This window comes from Mastomys coucha, unplaced genomic scaffold, assembly GCF_008632895.1.
Source record: "Mastomys coucha isolate ucsf_1 unplaced genomic scaffold, UCSF_Mcou_1 pScaffold6, whole genome shotgun sequence".
NCBI classification, from domain to species: Eukaryota; Metazoa; Chordata; class Mammalia; order Rodentia; family Muridae; genus Mastomys; species Mastomys coucha.
In genome coordinates, this window is record NW_022196912.1 from 25,221,887 (window position 1) to 25,245,087 (window position 23,201).

The 23,201-nt window shown below is 50.0% G+C and overlaps 3 protein-coding genes across 5 annotated transcripts in view; 2 read left to right on the forward strand and 1 right to left on the reverse strand.

The window, feature by feature from the left end:
- The window catches only part of Cib4 (calcium and integrin binding family member 4), a 62,901-nt gene extending 60,071 nt beyond the window's left edge, over positions 1 to 2,830 (forward strand). For all 3 annotated transcript variants that reach the window (XM_031357152.1, XM_031357155.1, XM_031357153.1), the window contains 3 exons: positions 88 to 197; positions 898 to 986; positions 2,570 to 2,830. In XM_031357152.1, the coding sequence (XP_031213012.1) occupies positions 88 to 197; positions 898 to 986; positions 2,570 to 2,600 (230 nt within the window). In that variant the 3' untranslated portion in view covers positions 2,601 to 2,830. The remainder of the gene's footprint in view (positions 1 to 87; positions 198 to 897; positions 987 to 2,569) is intronic.
- Positions 2,831 to 4,599: 1,769 nt separating this feature from the next.
- Fam166c (family with sequence similarity 166 member C) lies at positions 4,600 to 21,702 on the reverse strand. The gene is made up of 4 exons (XM_031356151.1): positions 21,562 to 21,702; positions 7,902 to 8,172; positions 6,352 to 6,464; positions 4,600 to 4,818 (listed from the first exon to the last, which is right to left on the reverse strand). The coding sequence occupies exons 1-4, from the start codon at positions 21,633 to 21,635 to the stop codon at positions 4,674 to 4,676; spliced, it is 603 nt and encodes a 200-aa protein (XP_031212011.1). The 5' UTR covers positions 21,636 to 21,702; the 3' UTR covers positions 4,600 to 4,673.
- Positions 21,675 to 23,201, forward strand: part of Otof (otoferlin) — a 105,352-nt gene continuing 103,825 nt past the window's right edge. The window contains exon 1 of the mRNA XM_031356144.1: positions 21,675 to 21,805. The gene's annotated coding sequence lies outside the window, so the exon portion shown is untranslated. The remainder of the gene's footprint in view (positions 21,806 to 23,201) is intronic.

Below are 23,201 nucleotides of genomic sequence, written 5' to 3' on the forward strand. Positions count from 1 at the left end.
CTAGACCCACTTGGGGCAAGTAAGTGGACACCACTTGAGCGAGCAGAGACTTATGGGAGTTGGACTCAGCCTCCATCTCCTCTGCAGATTTTAACGAGAACGGCTTCATTGATGAAGAGGACCTCCAGAAGATAGTGCTAAGACTACTGAAAAGTGATGACGTGTCTGAGGACCTGCTGATGGACGTCACACGCCACGTGCGTTCCCAGAGGCTGAAGGGTGGGACCCAGGGCTCCAGGTGGTCACCACAGCTCCCAGACACAGGCTGTGTTCTTAAGAAGGGGTCAGTCCAGAGTCTCCTGCAACCGCTATGGGGGTGGGTGGCACCTGGTGCCCTGAGAAGTGGGTACACAGTGGAGAGAGCTTTTCCTCAACTGTCAGTCCTTCCAACGAGAGTCGCCTATGTTCTGCAGAACAATGTATCCTGCCCTCCCTCCTGAGAGCTTCCCACCCCCAACCCCACCCCCAGGGCACCAAGAATCACAATGTCCTCTCCCGTGTTATTCATTAGGAGCACAGTGCCCAGATGTCCTAGTGACGAGGCATAGAGAGAGCCCTGAAAACCCAGGAGGCGGCACAGGCCCATGTGCTCTCCGGCTCTGAGAACCCCTGAGTATCTCAGGTCTGGGTGGTACTGCCTGACTCAGGCTTCTTACAATGCAGGGCCCATGTTAATGTCTGGCTGGTGAGGTGAATGGGGCCTACTGTTCTCACTTCCATGAGTCCTCCTCTACCCCTACCTTAGCTCACACACCTTCACCTCTCTGGGGGGGCAGGGGCCCTGAGACACCCTGGCATGTGGTTGGTAGCTCCCCTACACAGACTGCTGTCTCCCTCCTCTTGAGACCCATCTCCTGTCAGGCCCCAGGCTCCTCTCTAGCTCCTTCTCTCCACCAGGTCCTGAGCGAGTCAGATCTGGACAACGACAACATGCTTTCCTTCTCCGAGTTCGAACATGCAATGGCCAAGTCTCCAGATTTCATGAAGTAAGACATTCTTATGGCAGGGGTTTTCCACCAAGGTAGAAGGGAGCAAAGGTTCTCTAGTCTCCCCTGGACCAAGGGCTATCTCTGTCTTCCTATGGAAGTCATGGGTTTCCAGGGCTTCACGGATTCTTTCAGAACTAGTAAAACTGAAGCTTCTGAGAAGTCAGTTAACCTTAGGGAACTGAGATGGGCTGACAGGATGCCAGGGCTTGCAAACCATGTGTGGGGTTGGTGAAACCTCAGAGCCATTGCCCCTGATGGCAGACATCTATGTAGATCTCTCATACCAGCCTGTAGATCTGACTTAAGCATAGCCCACTATTCCCCAGATACACTGGGAGAAGACAAAAGAAACGCTCCAGACGCCTCCAGATGACCAGCTCTTTGCATTTCCAAGGCCATATTTACCAGTCTTCTAGTTCCTTCCAATTCAGGGTGAATGCATCCTCTCTAGAGATGGTCCTTGCCGTGACCCAAGAGGCCTTTCGTATGTATGCTGAGGTGGCGTCTGGTAACACTTGCCTTTTGTGCTTGCCCCTAATGCTGCCCCTTGCCTCATAGGCAAGATGACTTTGGTAGTGAAGAAGGAAGATGGCTCTTGAAAATTTTACAAACCAACTCAAAAAAAGGGCAGAGCTGGGTCTAGCAAGAACCTTGGCAGGAGCCAAGATAGCTACGCATTTCCATCTCCCTCTCCTCCTCTCCCTGACCCATCTCTCCCTCTTGCTGACCCATCTCTCCCTCCATTCTCTCTTCTCCTACACACTTACTTCCACTGCACACCAGCAAACTCTGGGTTGTCAGACATGGCCTGTCATGTGTCATGGCTTCCCAACAGTTTGTCTCTTGGATTTAACTTCAGTGATTCTTAAGTAATGCCTCAGCTCAATTCTGAATTCCCAAACAGAGGGATTCTGACTGGCCCAGCTGGATCAGGTGTCATGCTTCTTCCAGCCACCCGGATGGACATGATGTCTCTAAGTTCCAGGGCTGTGGCTAGGGCAGAACCTAGAAATGCCATACTTGAATCGCCCCACCAAAAAAAAAAGGAAATCCCTCTCCGTCCTCAACAGCCCCACACCCAGGGCCGCTAGAATCCTATCTGCCCTGCACCCGTGTCTGAATCACTCCTGTCTCTTCCTGTTGGCCACCTGAAAATTCAGAAACCCTTTGTGTCCTGGGGATGCTAAAATAAGCTTAAAGAAAGCTTAGAAATTGGGGAGATAAACTCCTAGCTACACAATCATGAAGACCCGAGTTTGGCCCCTAGCATCCATATTAGAAGCTGAGTGTGGTGGTGTAAACTTGCAATAGCAAGCTTAGGGAAGCTGAGCAGGGGGGTTCCTGGGCTCCCTGGTCCCAGCAAGAGACTGTGTCTGAAAACAAACAAAACCAAGGTAGATGACTCCCGAGGAAACACCTGGGCTGCTCTCTGGTACCCTCATTAACAGTCATGAACATGTACACACACACACACACACACACACACACACACACACACACACATGACTGTTGAAATCGGCTGGGACCGTTGCCTACAGAAAAGGCGGGGGACCTCAGATGGCTCTGGGACTCTCTTTCAGCTCCTTTCGGATTCACTTCTGGGGATGCTGATGTGGAGGCCACCGCTGGGTTCAACAGCTTCAAGGAAGACTACTGGAACCCGCCCCACCACCCCCGCCCCTGCTCCCTGCCCCCGCTCCCCCGCTCCCCCGCTCCTCCCGCCCCCCTCCCTACCCCATGCATCCAGGCCCTGTGGAATCTGATTTGAATTATGACTCAGCTCTGTCCCTCCTTCACCTCTAGAATATTGCGTGCTAAATAAATATGTTTCCCCATCCATACCCACTGCTTTCTGAAAGCAGGGTCCTGCATAGGCAGTTGGTACTTCTTCTAGGGCTCAGGTTTGCCAGCAACTCCTGGCAAATGGGGATGGCCACCTTTTTGAGGATAAGAGTTAAAACCTCGACCCGTGTCAGAGGAGAAGACTAAGCCAAGTAGAACAAAGTTCAGAAGGGAAATATTTGTCCTTCCCTCCTCTGGAACCCACCCGTGATCAGGATGCATACATAGCTGTCATTCCAGCCGGCGCCTGGCGTGCCTGGCTTCCTCCCATGGAGAAGACATCTTGGCCCTGCTTGCCACCCTTGGGCCCTGGGGATGGGACCATGTGTGACCAGCATTTAGGGCCTATTTGCTTTGCCATTCAGCCAAGCCCTATAATGAGTTTGGCCACTCTGGGGACTCTTTAGGGTCCAGCTGTCTAGAGACTCTGGAACACAGGAGAAGTTCATCATGGGAAATCGTGGGAGCTGCCAGATGGCTATCTGCTGGGCGTGTGGCTTTTCTTATCTCTATGGGCCTGCGGGAAGGGGATAGCTCTGAGTACACAGGAAGAGTTACTTTGTCAGTGTGCCCTTGAATCCTGTCTTTAGGTCTTGACTCCCCTGTTCAGTGGCAATAGGGACCCATTGCTTGACAGAGTCCCCTTGACCTGATTCAGGATGGTTGGAATGTTGCGGAAGTCCACCACTACCAATGGTGTAGTGCACTCCTGAACTGAAATCTCCTCCCAGAATGATCTATGGGACCCTCTGCCCTATCAAGCTTTCCCAGGATGTCTGAAGCGGCCATGTCTGGAGAGCAAACTTTGACCCTCGAAGGTTATCTAGGCTGTGGCCACCCATTCCCTGAGGTCATGTCATTGAGAGTAGTTTAGTCCCAACTCATTCCTCCAAGAAATAAGCTCAAGTACATGCAGAGACCTAATCAGCCAGCTCTGTCCAGTCAGAGCCCAGTACATGTCGTTGCCTGCTTCAAATGGCTTCCTTTCTCAAGAACACGCCCCGCCCCCTCGCCCTGCCACCAGGCCCCTGGGATCACAAAGACTCCCTCTGTCTGAGTATATGATATTTAAGAAACCAGGACTGAGGAGGCCGAAAGACCTGGTTCAAATCTTGCCTCTGCCATTGCCCTTACTGTGTGTGCTTGGGCAACTTTCTCAGCATCCCGGAAGTTTCCTGACTTTATCAGTGAAGAGGGCGGATGATGCTTTGCTCACAAGTTATCCCAAGGATCAATGAAATGATGCCATGGCTCCAGGGAGAATCCTGGGTCATTTGGATTACCAATCAAATTGGACTAAGAAACACCTAGGGAGTTAGTGACATGTGCTTTTGCAGTGTGAGTGAGGGTGTTTCCAGAGATGATTAACTGGGAGTGGAAACCCCACTGTGAAAGTGAGCAACACCGTCCAGCGGGCTGAGGACCCAGACCCCATAATGAGAAATGGGAACATCAGCTGAGCGGCATCACTGAGGGAAACGGTTTGGGGGTCATGCCACCCATCCCAGACACTGCTGGGGGCTCTCAGTTATACTAGTGAAAGCAGGCAGGAGGTCTCTGTCCCCAAGTGGCCCACTGCCTGGGTCGCCTTATGAGCCTGACATAGTCATCCTCACCAGCCCCACCTGTCTCAACCTGGGTGCAGCTGGGTGGCCCACAGTGGCTGGGCACTGCTTTTTGGTTCGAATCCCTTGGGCTTAGCTCTCCCTAGGTGCTCAGGACACCTTCACGCATGGTGACAGGATCCAACCGAGAGGCACACAGGACAGTTGTGGCTGAAGATTTTATTACAAGCAAGCCAGCCTGGTCAGGCCAAGGCTTCCTGGTGTCAGCCACCTGGCTTCAGGCTCTGAACTCGAAGTAAAGGTCCCGCCTCTGCCGCTCTTGAGTGGAAACTCTCTTTCCTGACGGGAAGGTCTGGTAGGTCCTCACGTAGTCAGGGGATACTCTTAATAGGTGCCACTTACTCTTCTCACTCAGAGGAGGCCTGAGGGTAGGGATGGGCCATTGTCAGGCAGTGTGCCAAGGGGAGGGGGAGGAATGTTCAACATAACCCTATGTGCCCACTATAGCTTTGTGGTCCTGCAGCCATCGGCAGCAGCGTGACATCTGCTGAGTGAACAAGGACTCAGGAAAAAAGTGACTTGGATTCTGGTCCTGTCTCCTGCTGGAAACAAACCCACGTGACAGTGAGCTGCTGGTGCTGGTGCCCTCTTGGCTTTGTTCTGGGGAGTAAATGAAGCTCTGCGTGTAAGGCACTGAGTGCAAGGCGAGGAGTAACTCAGCCGTTACGGGAGATGCCAGCTGTGGCTGTGGCTATGGTAGAGATGGTGGTGGTGATGGACGGTGCATGTGGTGGTGCTGATGATAGTGAAGGTGATGGTGGTGATGGTGGTGCTGTAACTCTGTATGGCTGGAGACTCCCCAGGATACAGAGCTGATCACTGACCTTCCCCATCCACTTTAGATTAACTATCTGTATCAGGCACAGCACGGTCAGCAGTGCAGACTACTGGGTAATTTGGAGAAGAAAGAGATACAAGGACCTGAAGATTCAAGAGGGGGCACACAGAGCAAGATGTTAGGAGAGCTGTCCCCAGGAAAGGCTCTGTTTCAAGGGACTCACTGTCTCGGAACTGCCTCAAGAGAGAGACAGTCAACCCAGAGGCTGAGCTGACCAAAACAAACATAGGTCTCTTCCCATATGCGGTCTCCAATCACCAGGCAACCCAGCCCAAGTTCCTGAGGTCTGCACAGAACTCGGTTTACTTTCTTATGCGCTAGACTCATCTGTCTTACAGAGAGGCACTTTCAGAGTCACTGAGACAATGTCGGCAAAGTGTACCAAACTCTGCGGGAACAGCCCTTGTCTCTAGCCAGACCCAGGTCACCACCCTCCCCCAGCCATAAGGCCCCTGAGAATAAACTTGTGAAACCTGCGCTTCGGTGGCAGGAGGGAGCAAAGGTTTTTCATGGGGGTGGGTGAGGGACTCTCCAATAGCAGACGCCAGAGCTGGGCTGTAAGGCATTTATTACTTTTTAAAAACTTGGCTAGTTAGACTTTTAAGATATTGTCAAGCCCCTGGTGCGGGACAAGGATGCCAGCACATCCCAGACTGGGTTCCACAGGAAGAGGAGAGGTGTGGACCGCAAGCTGATGACCTGTCCCTAGTTCTCATAGTGTCCTATTCATCCGCCAGAGGGCAGCAGCGGCTCCAGGTTTGGACTGGTGCAGCTTTGAGAAGGGCCTTTGCGGAGGAAGCAGTGGGCAAGTTCCCACAAGCAAAGGTTATGGAGTATGCATCTGGTCAGAGAAACACTTCCTGGTCTTCCCATGTAGGTTCCTGGCATCCTCCCCCCAAAAGCTGCTGGACCTGGGACCCTCTGCAATGGCAGGCACCACTGGCTAGGTTAATTGTTTCTCAGGGTCACGGCTCCAAGGCTATAGGAGGAGGAAGAGGTGCCCTGTGGATGTGTGTTTGTTAACACAGCCGAGAGGAAGAGAAGGACTGACACTCACAGGTCGGTGGGTAGAGGGTACCGGTCCCGCTCCTTCACAGGCAGTACAAAGTAAGGAACACGAGACACCGTGCCAGTCTTGTCTTTGTAATACTTCCGCTGTTGCTGGACTGTCTACAGCTCGGCAAAGAACACACAGCAGGTTGTTGCTGTACCACCTGTTCCTAGATACAGCTGGCCAGGGGTCAAGCAGCCCCACCCTACCCCAGTGTTCCTGGTGGAATCCGTTCCTCCATCTATCGGGGATAGTGACATCACACAGCAGTTTTGATGCAGATAGTAAATGAGACCAAGCTGCTAAGAAATCTGAAATCCCAGTTTAGCATCTGCAACATATGCCTAGACTCTGTCCATGCAAGCATGCTCTAAGCATACCATGTCCACACAAGCATGCTCTAAGCACACCGCATCCACGCAAGCATGCTCAAAGCTCTGCTTCTCCTTCACTCCTGGAGCAGGTCTATCTGTATGAGTCAAGGTGGGGAGAAAGCCTGCCACTGACACACTGACATGACCCCATGGCTTCTGAGAGCCTGAGACTATCTATTCATCCTGCTCCAGGGGAACTTCCTCACTCAGGACAAGTCCTCTGCAGTGACACCAGGCAGTGTCTGTGTCCTTCCCACCTGGATGGAAGGGTGTTTGTGAAGACGCTGTTGGAGCATAGCAGGAAAATAATCCCTCATTCCCACAAGGGGACAGCAGGTGGGCATGCACATGCTAAATTAGAGAAGCATAAGCACTGGGGGTGGGGGGTGGCTGCCCCCCATCCTCATCTCTCCATCATGGACAGTCTGGTACCGAGGGGCACACTCTTAGAGGGTTAGTGGGTGCAAGGGAATCTCAGCAGGGCCTTTGTGTATGATTTCTCCTGGAGTTTGTTTTTGGCCTTTTCCTTCATGTAGGAGGTAAGCAAGTATCCTGTGCTGGCTAGTTTTATGTCGACTTGATACATGCTAGAGTCTTTTGGGAAAGAAGACCTCCATTGAGAAAATGTCCTCAGCAGACTGGCCTGTAGGCCAACCTGTGGAGGCATTTTCTTGGTTGCTGATTGATGTGGTTGCTGAGTGACCAGGCCATTCAGGATGTTACTACCTTTGGTAAGTGGTCCTGGATGTTGTAAGAAAGAAGACTGAGCAGCGGTGGGGAGAAGGCTAGTAAGCAGTATTTCCCCACAGCTTCTGATCCCGTTCCTGGCTCCGGATTCCTGTCTTAAGCTCCTGTCCTGACTTCCTTCTGTGGTGGAGCGTGATGTTGAAGTGTAAACCAAAGAAATCCTTTCTGCCCCCAGTTGATTTTGGTTGTGGTGTTTTATCAGAGAAATAAAAACTCTGCCACAGAGCTAGAGAGTCAAAAGACTTCGGGGAGCAGAAGGAAGGGGTGGGGAACATCCCTGAGGGTCCCCCAGCTTCACTGGCTGTGAGTGAGCAAGGCGGAGCTGCAGAAATCCCTGGATTACAAAATGTGTCCTCTACCCCTGAAACTCTGAAAAGGCAACCCCATCTCCTGCCACACAGGCCTTCCCAGGCTGGGACGAGGTAGGCCTCTCACCTTGTAAAAGTTAGTGAGCTCAGTGGTGCGCCCGTTGTCCAGATTGGATCGGCTGTAGGTGGGCTGGTGCAGCCATCGATCCCAGTTCTGTGAGTTATCAGTCAGCACCAGGGAGGAGTTAGGGGAGAAGATGGTGGGAAATCGACCTCCACTGAGGAGGGCGTAGCTCTTCTCCAAGCCTGTATGGCGGAGGTCCTGGAAGTACTTGAAGGTGATGTTGCCATAAGAGGAGCCAAAGGAGGAAGCCACACCGGGGACATGGCCTTTATACCTGCAGGGACAGAGGGGAGGGGGCAGAGGAAAGAAGATACAACCTCATGACATCCATGGCTAGTTTGCAGGCAAGTCTTTGAGGACTGAGGGTCCCTGTGTCCCTCTGGCTGAGAAAGAACTCTTAAAGAGCATTAGAATGCTTAGAGGTCTTTGAGGGGGGTCACGGGAACAGGCCTCTGGGCCCCTATAAACCTCAAGATACCCACGCATCTCTCAGTGAGCTGACAGGAAAATCAGAAGTATGTGGCTCCTCTGGCTCCTTAGGAGCCAGTCAGGGCATTCTCGTGCTCTGTCTGACCCTGGTCTTCTGTGCTCATCTCATTATAAGAGAGAGAAAGAAGTTGGAGCTCAGTGGTGAAATATCGTGAGGGCTTGCTTTAGTTCCCATGAATGACAGTGTTTCAACTAACCTATTTTCAAGTCCTTGATTAAACCTGGAGGACTGAAAAGTTGAATGTTGCAGGGCCTGAGTCTAATTGCATCCTGTCTAGGATTCTCTGTATCCCCCTGAACAGCTATATCTTTGCCCAGCTCTGTGCCTCACCTAATATCCAGTGACTAATAGGCAAAACTCTTTTGAATGCATTAACTTAAAACCCCATTTTCTACTAAACAAAAGACTCAGTAGGAATGTCGTCAGAGAGCATGTGGGGCATATAACAGAGGAAACTTTGCTTCGAGCACCTACTCAATGTTCCCCTAATGTATTTTTAAAGTGTCTTGATTTATGACTTTGTTCTGTTACTATAAAAGCTTCATCCAACATTTGCCACGTTGGAACACAAAATTTGGGGTAATTTAACTCTGCGTTCCAGGCCCACAGACACTCATATTTGGCGCTACAATAAACTCTCTCCTCTCCTTTGAGGTGAAAACTGTGTTGTTGGTGGCTTTTTGGTTTTGCTTTTTAATTAAGAATTCTTTTAGAAATTTCATACACGAGTACTGAATTTACATCAGTTCTATCCTTCCATGTTCCATCTCCTCCCAGATCCCTCCCACTCCTTCTCAAGACAAGTGTAGTTTTCCAGTTGACACTCCCATGGCCTTACAGGGTGCTTATTCACGTGACTCGGGTGGGGGCCATGGATGTGTGATGCTACACGCCCATGAACAACTCTTTTGATGCCAAGGATGCCCAGCAAGAGGGTCAGAAGATGTGAAAGTGAAGACTCAGTGGCCCTTCTGAGATGGGAGAGCCTTGGCTACATGGAGCTAACAGAGGAAAGATGCCCAGCAGTGTCAGACACAGACCCAAGCTTTCCAGCTAACATAGGCACCATCCCTCTCCGCTCCTCCCCTTCCAGTGTCTGACTCTCCTCCCTGCTATAAGCGCAGAGGACACTTCCCCTCCAACCTGGAAACGTCACTTTTGATTATTTTGTACTTGTACCCCCTTCCCTGACCATTCATTCGAGTCTCTCCATCCTTTTCCATTCATTACAGAGAGACAGGGAGAGGGAGAAACAGAGAGAGACAGAGACAGATAGATGGAGAGGGAGATAGCAGACAGGCAGACAGACAGACTACAGACATGTGTGGAGGCCAGAGGTGGCTCTTGGGCTCTTCCATTGCTCTCCACCTTTCTGAGACAGGATCTCTCACTGAGTCTGGAGCTTACAGGGTTAGACTTGCTGTCTAGTGAGTGCTGTGGACTCTCCAGCCTCCCGGTGCTCACACTACTGATGTGTTCTACCACACTTGGATTTTTAACTTGATGTGAATGCTAGACAACTGAACTCAGACCCTCAATCCACCTCTGTCTTAGTCACTCACTGTTCTAAGGCTGTGAAGAGACTCCACGGCCAAGGCATCTCTTATAAAAGAATGCATTTAATTGGGGACTTGCTTAGAGTTTCAGAGGATTGGTCCATTATCATCATGGCAGGGAGCATGGCATGGGACGGACAGCTATAATACTGATCCATAGACAGAGAAAGAAACATGCCAGACAGTGGTGGCGCACGCCTTTAATCCCAGCACTTGGGAGGCAGAGGCAGGCGGATTTCTAAGTTCGAGGCCAGCCTGGTCTACAGAGTGAGTTCCAGGACAGCCAAGGCTACACAGAGAAACCCTGTCTCAAAAAAAAAAAAAAAAAAAAAAAAAAAAAAAAAAAAAAGTACAAAGTTCAAGTCCCAGAGACTAAGACTAAAGCAATCTCTTAATGATAACCTCCTGTAAAATCAAAAGCAAAAAGCAGGTCACATACTTTCAACATACAATGGCACATAATATGCATACCATTCCAAAATGGAGGGAAGGAAGCCCATGAGGAAGCAGGGGACCAAAGCAAGACCTAAGACCAGTAGGGAAAACCCCCAAATTCTGCATCTCTGTGTTTGATGTAAAAGCTCTCTTCAGATCTCTTCAGGCTTTGTTGATGGCAGCACACTTCTTTCTCTTGGGCTGGTTCCACTCCCTGTCAGCAGCTCTCCTAGGTAGGTATCCCACAGCACTGGCATCTCTAATATATCGGGGTCTCCAACAAAATCCAGGCTATACTTTCACAGCTTCGTACAATGGTCTCTCTAGACTTCCATGCAGGGACACCCCTGACACATCCCTGGCCTCAGTGGCTTTCCTTACCTGCTGAGGGAAATGCCACAACCCTTTCCCTGTATATCTGTCCTTTGATAAAGCCAGAGTCGTGTGGTAGAAGCTGCCAAGTTCTGCTTGCGGCTGCCCTTCATTCAATCACGCGTGCATCAGCTTTCTGTTGTTGATGGATTCCTTTACTGCTTAAGATTTTTTTTTCAGTTCCCTTTCACAGTCTTTTGAAGGCTGGGGCTCCTTTGGGGTCTGTGCTGACCCATAGGCCATGGTCTTCACCATAATCTAGCCTAGGAGTCCCCTTTAAGCACAGAGTGTTGCATGCAGCTGCACACTACACATCTCCCATGGGTCTTTCCAGAGCATGACCTGTCACTCCTACTTGACCAACAGTCTAGTCTGTCACTCCTACAGACCAACCACGAAGAGTTCTCCCTTTCTACCCAGGTGAAAACCAGACATCTCCATCCCTCACATCCAGCTAGCCCTTAGCTCCCATCTCTCCACCTGCTTCATTAGGCTTGGTCCTGTCTCCTTCCCTGGGACTTAGGCCACAACATCTTTGTTGTTCTCCTAACTGGGCTCCAACTTCTCCTTCTTGAATCCCATAGGCCAGGCATGGCACTACCCAGCATCAGATTCTAGGTGAGGCAGTTAAAGCCCTGTCTACTGCGTCCTCAAGGCCGCCTGACATCCCAGGCCTAAGGAGCCACTGCGGCTCTATAGGTGTCATGTCCCCTCCCTCTCTGGGTTCTCTCTGTTTGCCTCCTCCTTTTCCTGGATTTTTATCATGTATTTCCTGCAATCAGGATGTCAATCTGTCCATTTCACTCCCTCTGTCCCTCCCCCACTTCCTTTTGAGAAAGGGTCTCACTGTGTAACCTTGACTAGATTGGAACTTACTGTATAGACCAAACTGGCCTCAAACTCAGAGCTCTGCATGCTTCTACCTCCTGAGTGCCAAATGTGTGTTACCACACTCTGCCTCCCAATGTTAAGGGGTTCCTTAAGGCTTGTAAGGTACCACATATGCCTGAGAGCTTCTCTCTCTCCTAGCTCTGAATTGCTGTCTGTTGCCTTTGCACCCTGACATTCCCTCCATCACTGCATCTCTCTCTCTCTCTCTCTCTCTCTCTCTCTCTCTCTCTCTCTCTCTCTCTCTCTCTCTCTCTCTCTCTCTCTCTCTCTCTCTCGCTCTCTCTCTGTGCTGTTCAGATCGCTGCAACTCTCCATACCCTCCACCAGATGGCGAGCTTCTCAGATACAGAATGGGGTTGGGTTTTACCTATCTGAGTTCACCAGTTCATCATAAGTGGTCTGGCACATTATGTGTGAGGAGAAAATAAATTGCTTATTAAACAGATAAAAAGATGAGCAGAGAGAGTACCAGCAGCAGTAGTAATGGGCACAATTGACCATTAGGTTAACAAGCACTGTCAGTGACCGTGTTCCAGGGACTTGTATGTACGCCTTAAGACAACCACCCTCCATGAGAATTGATGTCCTACCACACATTTGGGCAATCCCAGATAAGCCCTGATGGTACAAGAAACAACAGCTTGTCTGTCCCTACATTCCAAACACTCATCTTGCCCCAGAGGCCGCCTTGAGCCTCTGTCTCCTTACCAACAGGTACATGCCTAGAATTAGGAAGTAATGAATTATTTCCCTTCCCTGTGGCTTCAGGGGGGAAAAGGGCAAGAAACCCATGCTGAGTGACAGACAAAGCTGTGACAGACAAAGCTGTGACAGACAAAGCTGTGACAGACAAAGCTGTTGGCTGATGTTCATTGTGGTGAAAATATCTCAAGTCCCCCTGGCTTGGCTTGTCCCTCCCGCCAGTGAGCTTGGGATCTGCCAGCCTGGTCTACAAAGTGAGTTCCAGGACAGCCAGGGCTACATAGAGAAACCCTGTCTCGGGAAAAAAAAAAGAGAGAGAGAGAGAGCGTCTGTGAGAACGAGGGCTGCTGCTCTCCAACCTACTTAAGAACACAACTAGGAAGAGCAGGCAGGTGAGCACTTCGTGCAGAGCAGACGCAGTGTTATAAAACCTGTCAAGGTAAAAATAACTTGAGCAACCAAAATCGAAAAGTGGGTGGAGGGGAGGTGGGGGCGCACTAAGAATGTCTCTTAGCAGTCAACCCTGCCATGGAAGATGGAAATGCCATTGAAAGCACACAGCATCATGACTCTTTCAGCTTTTGCTGGGTGCTTCCTCCCTGACCTGCCCCCATACCCAAGGATCTCGGAGGGACTAATAGCTTTTTCTGGCGAGATGACATTTATCTAATGTCTGCCTAGTCTTTTCTTTATTTCAGTTTCCTTCTCTTACATTCTAGTGAGATTAAATTTCACACTTTCATTTTGAAATAGCAAATAGGGTCTGATTGTAATTTTTTTTTATAAAATTGCTTTTATGGGACTTCACATCTGTCTCCTTCTTCTGGCCCTTTTTTCAGACCTAAGGTGGGGTTCACCAAATGGTAACTTTGGGTGTTAGATTGGGGAAGACTCACTGCTCTCTTCTTTGTATATGCATCTGAGAGAGATGTAGAGCAGGAGAGACAGAGAGAGGTTAAAAGTCATTTATCTGTGAACCCACTGTGTGGTGGCACAATGCTATGGAGACCATAAGCTCCAACTGTCACACAGCAGTCATGGTGTCGTGAGGTTGTGTCCTGTTTGCTCATATGCCGTATTGGTGACTAACAAAGAGCAGCTATAACTCAAGTTGGATCATGGTCAGGATTCTCACGAAAGGCCACTCCCATGGGTGGGTTCTGGCAGAGATCTGAGGAGGAGTTTCCTTTAGGAGTTGGGAGAAGGGCTTGGCTTTAGGAGAACCACAAAGCAAGGGGTTGGAAAGGCCTGGTGGAGGGTCAGCTCTAGTCATGAGTTATCTTGGTAATACTCATGGATCTCTTTTCAAAGATTGACTCCTTTCGGGAAACCTCACCAGGAAGACTTCCTTCTCTCATTCACGGAAGATGCCTGGTTCCGCGTCTCCAGCCCCAAGGACTTTGTCTACAGATGCTCCTGCTCTGTTGTCTACACAGGGAACCTGCCTGCTTTTTTTCCCCAGTGTTATAATCCTGCCCTTGTTAACACCCCCCTATCCAGAAAACAGTAGCCAGTTGTCCCTTCTCTATCAACCGCACACAGATCTCCCTCAATCCTCCTCATATACTCCCCAAATCTTTCTCTCTGCCTTCCCCTCTACCACAACTATGCTCACACCAGGACAATATCAATTCTCCTAGTGTCTCTCTTTAACCAAGTCCTGTCCCCACTTTCCTCCCCACCCCCAGTCCTATCCCACCCATCCTCCACACCCTCGCTGTAGCCTGTGTCCAGGTCAGAGCAACCTTCTTCACCATTGCCCACTGCCCTCTAGACACCCAGGCCTAGGAGAGGTGCACGCAGCTGCTGATTCTATCGGCAGCTCCTCTGTCTGCAGGGCTGATCCTCTGCCCACCAGGACATTTGCCCTTCTACTCTACTAGGACGAGCCAGCACTCTGAGTCAGCCCCTGACCTCACCCTGTACCCGGTGTGGATGTTTGCCATTACCATTATCATTCTTACACTCAGACTCAAGCCACACATGTCCTGGTTAATGTTTTGGTTTTGTCAACTTGACACAGCTAGTCATCTGGGAAGAGGGGACTTTAACTGAGAGAATGCCTCCATCAGATAGCCTGTGGGGGTATTTTCTTAATGAGTGATTGATGGGGGATATGCCAGCCAGGGACAGGTGGTCCTGAGTCATAGAAGAAAGCAGACTGAGCAAGCTATAGGGAGCAAGCCAGTAAGCGGAGTTTGAGGAGTTTCTCCAGGGCCTTTGTTTGCTTCACTTCCTGCCTCCAGGCTCCTGCCCTGTTGGAGTCCCTGCCTTGGCTTCCTTCAGTGATGGACTGTGATTGGGATCTATAAGGCAAACAAAACTTTTCCACTCCAAGCCAGTTCTGGTCAGTGTCTTACCACAGCAACAGAAAGCAAACTAAGACAGCAAATGTCTACCTCTGTGTTCTTCCCAAGCCCCAGCACCAGCATCAATACATGTTCACGGGAAGACCGGAAGTCCAGATCGAGGGGTGCAATGTCCCCAGAGTGTTTTAAAAGAAGCTCAGATTGTCAGAGCACATGAAGCATCCCACCCACAGGGCATTGGGTCTTCAGAAGAAAAGAACAGCGGAAATGAGACTTGTTCTTATGACTTCTCTTCGACACCTCCAGGCTCCCCGTGTTCCTCCTCCGCTCCCTGCCTTCTCACCCTCTCTGAATGCCAAGATATTTGTGTCTCAATAGAATAGAAGCCCCCTCCTCCGCAACTCTCCTAAGCACTGCCTGGCTTCCCTTCTGAATTCTCAACTCTGCCAGGTGTATATGTGTGCACACAGTCTCATTATTTAGCACTTAGAGGACACGTCAAGAAGCTAGGCGTGTGTCCCTTGCTTGGCTGCACCTGAATATGTGGGCCTTCAGCAGACCCCATAGTGCTCCACAATAGAGCCTTCTGTTGCCCTGAGATGTGGGGAGCCGTGAATCTTGAGAGGCATTCGCCATGGCAGGATGGCACCTACTTCCGCTGTTAACTCCTATTGGACAACTGTTTGCGCATGTGCATGGAGTGAAAAGGACGCCAAGTCACGGCCCATCCCGGGGCGTTACGTAGGGTAATGAGCGAACAGCCAATCATGAGCAGACACGCCACGCTGTGGGCAGATACGCCGCACTGTGGTGTATATAAGCAGTGCGGATTTTGGGCTCGACCCTTTTTCCCTATGGATGGAGACAAATAAACGTTGCTGCAGAAGGAACCTAGTGTGTCCGCGTGTCTTCTTGCTGGCGAGATGACTGCGCGGGCTACACTGAAGGGAATGGCAGGCTTTATAACAGGGCATTGAACCATGGCACATGCTCTTCTCCTACAGAGCCCTTCTTCTGTCCCTGTCTCTCATTGAGACCCATGTTTCTCCATCTACCTGACACACAAGCTAGGAGATGCTGAGCAGAGCTCTTGGGCCATGACCACAGATGGATTCTAAGGCCCATTGTGGATCGCTGTGTGCAGGGAGCAATCCTATTCCTGCCTCTTAAGAGCACTGGCTGGCCCCATAGCTGACATTAAAATTAATTACCATGAGCATCAGGGATCCCTCGAGCAGCCTTATTAACTAATTAACTTGCTACGTTCAGCGTGTTCCCATTCCATGTGCAGCCTCTTCTGCTATACATTCCACTGAGGATAATATTGATGGCATCCTCCCGCCCCATCCTGTGCCCTGGCAGACCTGTGAGGCTCCCCACTGCCTGTGGAATAAAGAACAAAGCAAGCCAGCTTCTGGGGGCAGTTCCTAGCTGTAAGCCTGTATACTGAATGCCATTCCAGGCAATGTCAAGTATACTCTTTTTCTTAAACAATGCTATAAATTGAACACAGGGCCCCATGCACACTAGGCACGTTCTCTGTCCTTAGCTCTATTCCCAACCCAAGTGCTTGCATTCCCAGGAAGCCTCTGATGATTTGCCCCTGGGCCGTGCTCACATGGGCTCATGCTCAGGGTGACTGACCTGTGCACATCCTATTGTATTTGAAATTGTCTGAACCCTTGGAATAGTCTTTCTACTCCTGTCTGTGCTCTTGCTGTTCCCATCCAGGAAGTAGGTGATCTGTAAATACTTATTGGGTCAAATTGACTGACGGAAGCTCGGAGGCTTGTTTTGAAGAGCCCATCTTTCTCTAGGGAGGGAGGAGAATCTCTGATCCAAAGCCCAGGTTTCCAGGCTCCTGACCCTCTGTTCTCAGGGGTTCCTTAATGTCCCACCTTGTGTGAGAGTCATCAGCCACATAAGAACCACCCCCAACTCTCTGAACAGCCTAGGGAGGAGGAGGAAATAGCCTTGGGTCAGAGGTGTTGAGAGAAGTGAAGGACCACCCTGGAAGAAGATCCTTGCAGTAGAACAAGCTTCCACTGAGGAGGGGAACACTGGGATGGGACTTCCTCAAGGGGCAGAATCTAGAGCAGGACGGGAGTGGGGCCTTACAGTCTGTCATTTGAATGCCCTGTGCCACCTGCTTGTGCAGGTGGGGTGCTACCTGCTATAGCCCCTTGCCAGTTTCTGCTTCTATTCCAGCCCTGCATTGCCATTCCTCTATGAAGTAGCAGGAGGGGGGTGAGGAGGGTGCCACCTGCTCGTGCAGCTGGGCTGAGACTGACCGAAGATGGCTACATATGAGCCTCAGTCAGACCCTGCCACCCGAGGCAGGAGCTAAGAGAAGTTGCACACACAGGAAGGGCGCATACCAACAGGAAAGTCCCACACCAGGAGATGCCTTTTTTAAAATGCCCTTTTGCAGAGGGCCTCTGCACTGGAATCACCTGGGAGGGTTGGAAAACCTCATCCTTGTGCTTAGCCTGACCAATGGCTTTGGACCTCTATGTGTGGCCCACAGAAAAACACAAACTGAAGCTCTCAGAGGGCCTAACGGTGACACACATCCAGCTGAGACAGCCCTTGCTTCACACCCCACGACAGAGTGGCCCACCTTGGAGGCAGCATCTCCCAAGCTGTGCCCAACCCCATCATGTCCGATCTTTCCCACCTCCTGTACCTTGTCCGTGAAGCCACAGGCCCCACAGAGCTGGCAGGTACAGAGAATGGGTTGCTGCTCAGGCTGGCCTCGGAAGAATGGTTGCTAAAATTTCCAAAATGTCTGTTATTTTAAAAGCTAGTATTCAAAGATAAATGAATAAATAGCTAGTATGAAAAATTGAGTTACTTAAAGTTGCAATTAAACGTATGAAAAACGAAAGTAAATAAGTGTGCGCAAACCATCACTCCTGATCATATTGTCTGCGCTCTCTCCTTTCTATCTATTAGATTTTACAGGGGGGACACAGACTGGCCTCTCTCTCTACAAGGAGAATTTATTTGTCAAGAGACCTCCAGGTATTTCTCTCTCACTATTCACTTTCTTCCTATACCTATGAACTCATGATGAAGTTTAACTTATAAACTGTGTATACAAAAGATTAACCATAACTAATGCTATAATAGGACAATTACAACAACACACAGCAATTAAAGTTATTTAAAGCTTATGAATTATTTAGCTCTGGAAGTTCCCATTCTTAATTTCAGACTGTGGTTGAACTTCGGTAACTGAACTTGCTGGAAGCCCACGTCCTGTGTTGTGGTGTGGCAGCACTTACCTCGCTTCACAGTCACCTCCCTGACATCTGGAAACGAACACTAGGGAGGGTTTCTGCCACAGATCCAGATAAATAAATCCTCTGTAGTGAGCTTCTAGAAGCAGGCTGGGCATGAGTGAATGCAGTGGCTATTCCTGGCTGTCAACTTGACTATATCTGAAATGAACTACAATCCAGAATTAGAAGGCTCACCTGGCCCTAATCTGGAGGCTGAGAGATACAAGTTTCCAACCTGAATCTTGGCATGAAGATCTATGAGTTCAAGATCATCTGGGATTAAAGGTGTGGTGGCATAGTGGCTATTAATCCTAGAAGATTAAGATTGGAAGATCTAGGAGTTCAAGCAAGGTCATCTGGGCCACATCTTTTGCTGGAGACCTATATAAGGACATTGGAAGAAGGAAAGCTCTCTCTGCTTCATCTGCCTGCCTTGTGGGACTGAGCAACTGCTGGATCCTTGGACTTCCATTCACAGCTGCTGCCGACCATTGTTGGGAGTTGATTGTTAGGAGTTGGACTACAGACTGTAAGTCATCAATAAATTCCTTTACTACATAGAGACTACCATAAGTTCTGTGACTCTAGAGAACCCTGACTAATACAGTGAACTTACAAAAGGTGTGGGTGGAGACCCAGGGAAGGTGCTGCCCACCTGCGGCTGACTGCAGGCAGTGGGGAAGACTCTCTGGACTGGGCTTAGATCTTCAAAAAGCTTATGGTTCCAGGGCCTTACACTCAAGAGTTCTTTGCCCAGTAAGTGTGACAGGGTATATACAGGTAGTGGGCCAGGTATATACAGATAGTATCTACAAAAGGTTTCTGGACAATGTGCCACTCAGGAACAGCAAGGAACAAATCAGGCCATCTTGATAGCTATCTGAACACTGTCATCAATCATCATCCCTATCACCATCATCATCCTCATCTGGTGCTGCCCCACAGCCCCCCACCCAGCTTCAGGCTTTAAACACATTAGTGACCTAACTAACAATAACAGATAACAGTTACTAAGCACAGGGCTTTGTACACATTGGATGATCTCCTTTCCTTTGACCTGCACACCATTGTCTTCATTTACTAGACAGCTAAGTTAAGCTTGCCAAAGGTAAAGCAATGACAGGACTGGAACGCAACCCAGGCAGGCTGGCTCTGGCGTCTGTCTCTGTGCCCCACCCTGCCGAGTAAGGGGGACCTGTACTGTACTCCACCAGGGCACAGCGGTAGATATTGGGATAAAGCAGATTGTTAAAGCCAAGAGATCTTGTTGAGTGGCCCCGAGAAAGATGATCAATCCTCCTCTTGGTTGCTATGAAGACCTTTTTATTTATTATTTTTTAGGAGCTAGTGCTGCATATTACCATCGCCTGCGTGTGGAGTGGGTTCTCTTCTCCTCCCACCATGTGGGTCCCAGGTATTGAACTCCGATCATCAAGTTCCCTTACCCACTAAGCCTATGGAAACCTTTCTACAGGGGATCTCGTAAGGGACATAGCACAGGGAGGGCCTGGCCCGTGCTTGGTGGGGAGGGTCACGATATTACTGCTGGGCACCACCAGCCCAGCTCTTTACAGTCATCAGCAAGACATCATGCAGAGACCCCTATGACCTCCATGCCCACATCTGAAACAGCTGGGAGGTGAGCAGTGAGATCTCTGTGGTCCCAAGCGAACAGTCCCTGCCTGCAGATAGATCCACAAAGGGGATGGTTTAAGTGTCAGAAGAGACTGGCTGTTCCTTCAAATCTGTGATTAATGTTTGAAAAAGAACAGAAAAAAAAATAATAATTATCCAAGTCAGGTATCCTGGAGTCTTTCATTAAGTTAATGGGATTGCCACTGAGGTAGTAGAAACACCAGATGTCCTGATTCGTTCCTCGCTGAGGGGATCTTTAAGGAAAGCGTGTCTCTCACAGAAAGGTCTTGACAGAAAGCAGCAGACATGGCTCAGCGCCCTGCCTAGCCGAGGCCAGGCTTGAAGCCCCCTTTATGGCCCATTGTCTTTACTATTTCTATAGGCATCATGGGGTAAGATGCAACACTTAAGGGAACAGGAGACAAGCAGCATGTTTAGAGAGTGTTTAGAGAAGCACGGTGGGGGTTACCCTGAAATTACAGCCTCCAAAGCTTCTACCATGCAGGAACTGTGGGTTAGGGCTGCGGGCACACCAGGGCTTGCCTTGCAGGCAGCGAAGAATCAACCGGGTTTGGCAGAAGAAGCTCTTCCAATAAAAGCCTGTGGAGCAGCAGTTCCCAGCTTTTGTAACACTGACACCCTATAATATGGCTCCTCATGCTACGGTGACCCACCCCCAACCATAACATTATTTTCCTATTTCCTAACTATAATTTTGCAACTGTTATGAATCATAATGTAAATATCTGATATGCAGGGTGTCTGACATGTGACCCCTGTGAAAGGGTCGTTTGACCACTCTCCCCCCCCCCAAGAGATTGAGACCTACAAGTTGAGGCCCACTGCTGTGGAGGGATAAGAAAAATAAAAGATCAATGTCTAAAGCCATTCCTCATGACAGACAGCTAGAATGTGGAAAAACCACGGCTAGCCTTGGCCCCAATGATGAATTTGATCTAAATCTTAAGTTTTTACCTGAGAGCCAGACCTGGCGCCATAGGCTTCTAAATGCCAGCTCTTCGGAGGCCGAGGCAAGAGCATCAAAAGATCAAGGACAGCCTAGCCTACAGCATGAGCTCAAGGTCAGCCCAGGTAACTTTTCGTGAGACTGTTTCAAAATGTAAAGAAAATCTAAATAGAAGTCTGGGATCCCTCTAGAGTAATCTACCCCCTTTTGTCTTTGTTTCTTTGGGGTTTCTATAACACCTGGCACATGCCTCTTAAGCACTCAACGTGTTTTCCAAGTGAAGGAATGAATAGCCAAGCCCCATGGCCAGCTGATCCAACGTGCCTGGCTCGCCTTTGGGAAACTACTATGCTTTGTAAACCAGCTTTGTCTGATGGGTCCCATCCACTGACAAGCCGATGGAGCTAAAGCCCCAGTCTCTGGGGGCAGCTACTTCCACACGCACCGTTCCTGAAAACGAGAGAGCCCCTCTGTGCCTTTTCTTCCTCAGGAAAACAACTCGAGAATTGTAGGTAAAATATATACTGTGTTCTGTCGATGCTGGTGGTTTTCACCCTGCAGCCTGCTCAGTTTGCTGGAGAAAGTATGTATAAAAAGCAGGTGGACAGTTACACTATCAACTGTCCCATACTGCCCTGCCAGACTCTGCTAGGCATGCCTGCCCAAGTAGACCCCTCCTTCCTGGAAAGCCGGGCACTCCCTGCTTCTCCTCACATTCTCTATGAGCCATGCTGCTTGCTCCAACACACACATTTTCATGTACTCTTTCTCCCTCAGTCTGGTCCCATCCATAGCAGATGGGCTAATTCTCAGCCATCCACTTTTCCAGCCCCACCACCTGCCAGTCTATCCTGACAGCAGAAAGGCCCGAGAAAGCCAAGAAGGAAACATGGGCCAGGTGGGGTTCCTTGAAGTCCCCAGATCCGGAGGGCGGAGCCTCGGCGTTCCGCAGGTGTGTGCTGAAGGGCGGTGGGGGGCTCTGAGCGACAAGTTCGGGTGTGTTAGGGTGCCGGGCGGCTTACCCGGGCATGAGAGCTGGGGGCACGAAGGCGGCATTGAATTCGGTCATTAGTGTGCCCGCGCTACGGAAGGCCATGGTGGCTGCTGTGAGCCCCGGCGCGGTGGCTCGGCTCAGGCCAGTGGTAAACAGCCGGCTGGTCACCCGGCAACCACATGCCTGGCAACCCGAGTTCGGCTCTTTGCTGTGTGCTCCCTAGACCTTCTCTGTCTCGCAACCCGGAAAAGATGCCGCCCCATCTTCACAAGGTTACCGTGTGGCTCCCCTAAGTGTCCCTGTCATCCAGCTTAGGTGGTCATATCTACCGTGCTCAGATAGAGTGCAGGGATGAAAAAGCCAGATCGATCCTGAAGAGGCTCTCAGTGATCCCGTTTGGACCACTAGGGCTCCCTCCATCCCTGGAGCTCCGGGCAGTGGCTCTATGGTGGACCTCACTTCACATGTGGGTTCCCGCCCCTGTCATTTCAGTGTTCACTAATTTTCTATTTAGTTTCTTATTTCTCCTCCTTGAACTTCCTTTCCCCACGTTCCTCAAATAGAATGTGCTGTGTCGGATGACTCCTTGTAATCCCATCTTCAGAGGCTGAGGCAGGAAGAAGAGGAGAAGAGGAGGGCAGGGGGAGGAGAAGGGAGGGCTGCCTGTTACAGTTTGAGTCTAGAATATCCCTCACACACTCATATTTTGAGCCTTGTTCCCAGGTGGGTGTTGCCTTTAAGGTAAAGAATCTTATAGGAGAGAACCCTGGCTGGTCCAGTGGGTTACTAGGGGCCACCCTTATAAAGTTATGTCTTGGTTCTGGCTTCTCTGTTTTCTGGTCATTGAGATATGAAAAGAGCTGTTTTTCCATGCCTCCCAACGAGGATAGATTGAAGCCATTAAACTTAAATGAAGCTTGGCCCCCTTAAGTAGTTTAGTGCATTATTTTGTTGGGGAGGTGTAGAAGTAACTAGTACAGTGTGTGGTTTACATTAGCCTCAGGTACTGCAGTTCCTTCTGCCCAGAGATCTGCAGTGTAGGGTTTCCCTCCAGCCATCAAAGCCTTGAAGTCCACTTGAGGTTTGCTTTACATAAACTGTCTCCCTCCAGGAAGCTTTCCCACTCCTAGGCAAATCTAGGTCCTGTCAGGCAGCCAGCCCACATTAACCATCATGCGGCGGGTCTCTTCTCCTTGGCTCTCCCGCAGGGGAAGGCATCACCTGCGCAGCTGGACCTTGTAAATGGCAGCCTGTGAAGACCACAGTCACTAATGAACTCACAGGATGCTGCTGCAATCAGAACTCTCCAGAGATGTCCTCTAACAGATGCCAGTGATTCTGGGCTGTGAGGAGCACATGTTTGCCAGAGGCAGGCACGCCCGCGCGCGCGCGCACACACACACACACACACAATCAGAATGGCAGAAGCTCAGTGTGGCCAAGAAGCTACAAGTGTGGCAGTGGTTACAAATCAGTGAAGGAAATGTGCAGTCATATCTACCATTTTTTCCAAGTTGCCCAGGGGCACAGGCAAAGTTGTGTTTAAAAGGTGAACATGTCTCTAATGTAACCACTCCAGGAAGACTTTGAATGACCCCACTCTACAAGGTGAAGTGCTCACTTACTCTCCATTCATGGCCTCCCGGTAGGCCCAGTTTGTGGACACAT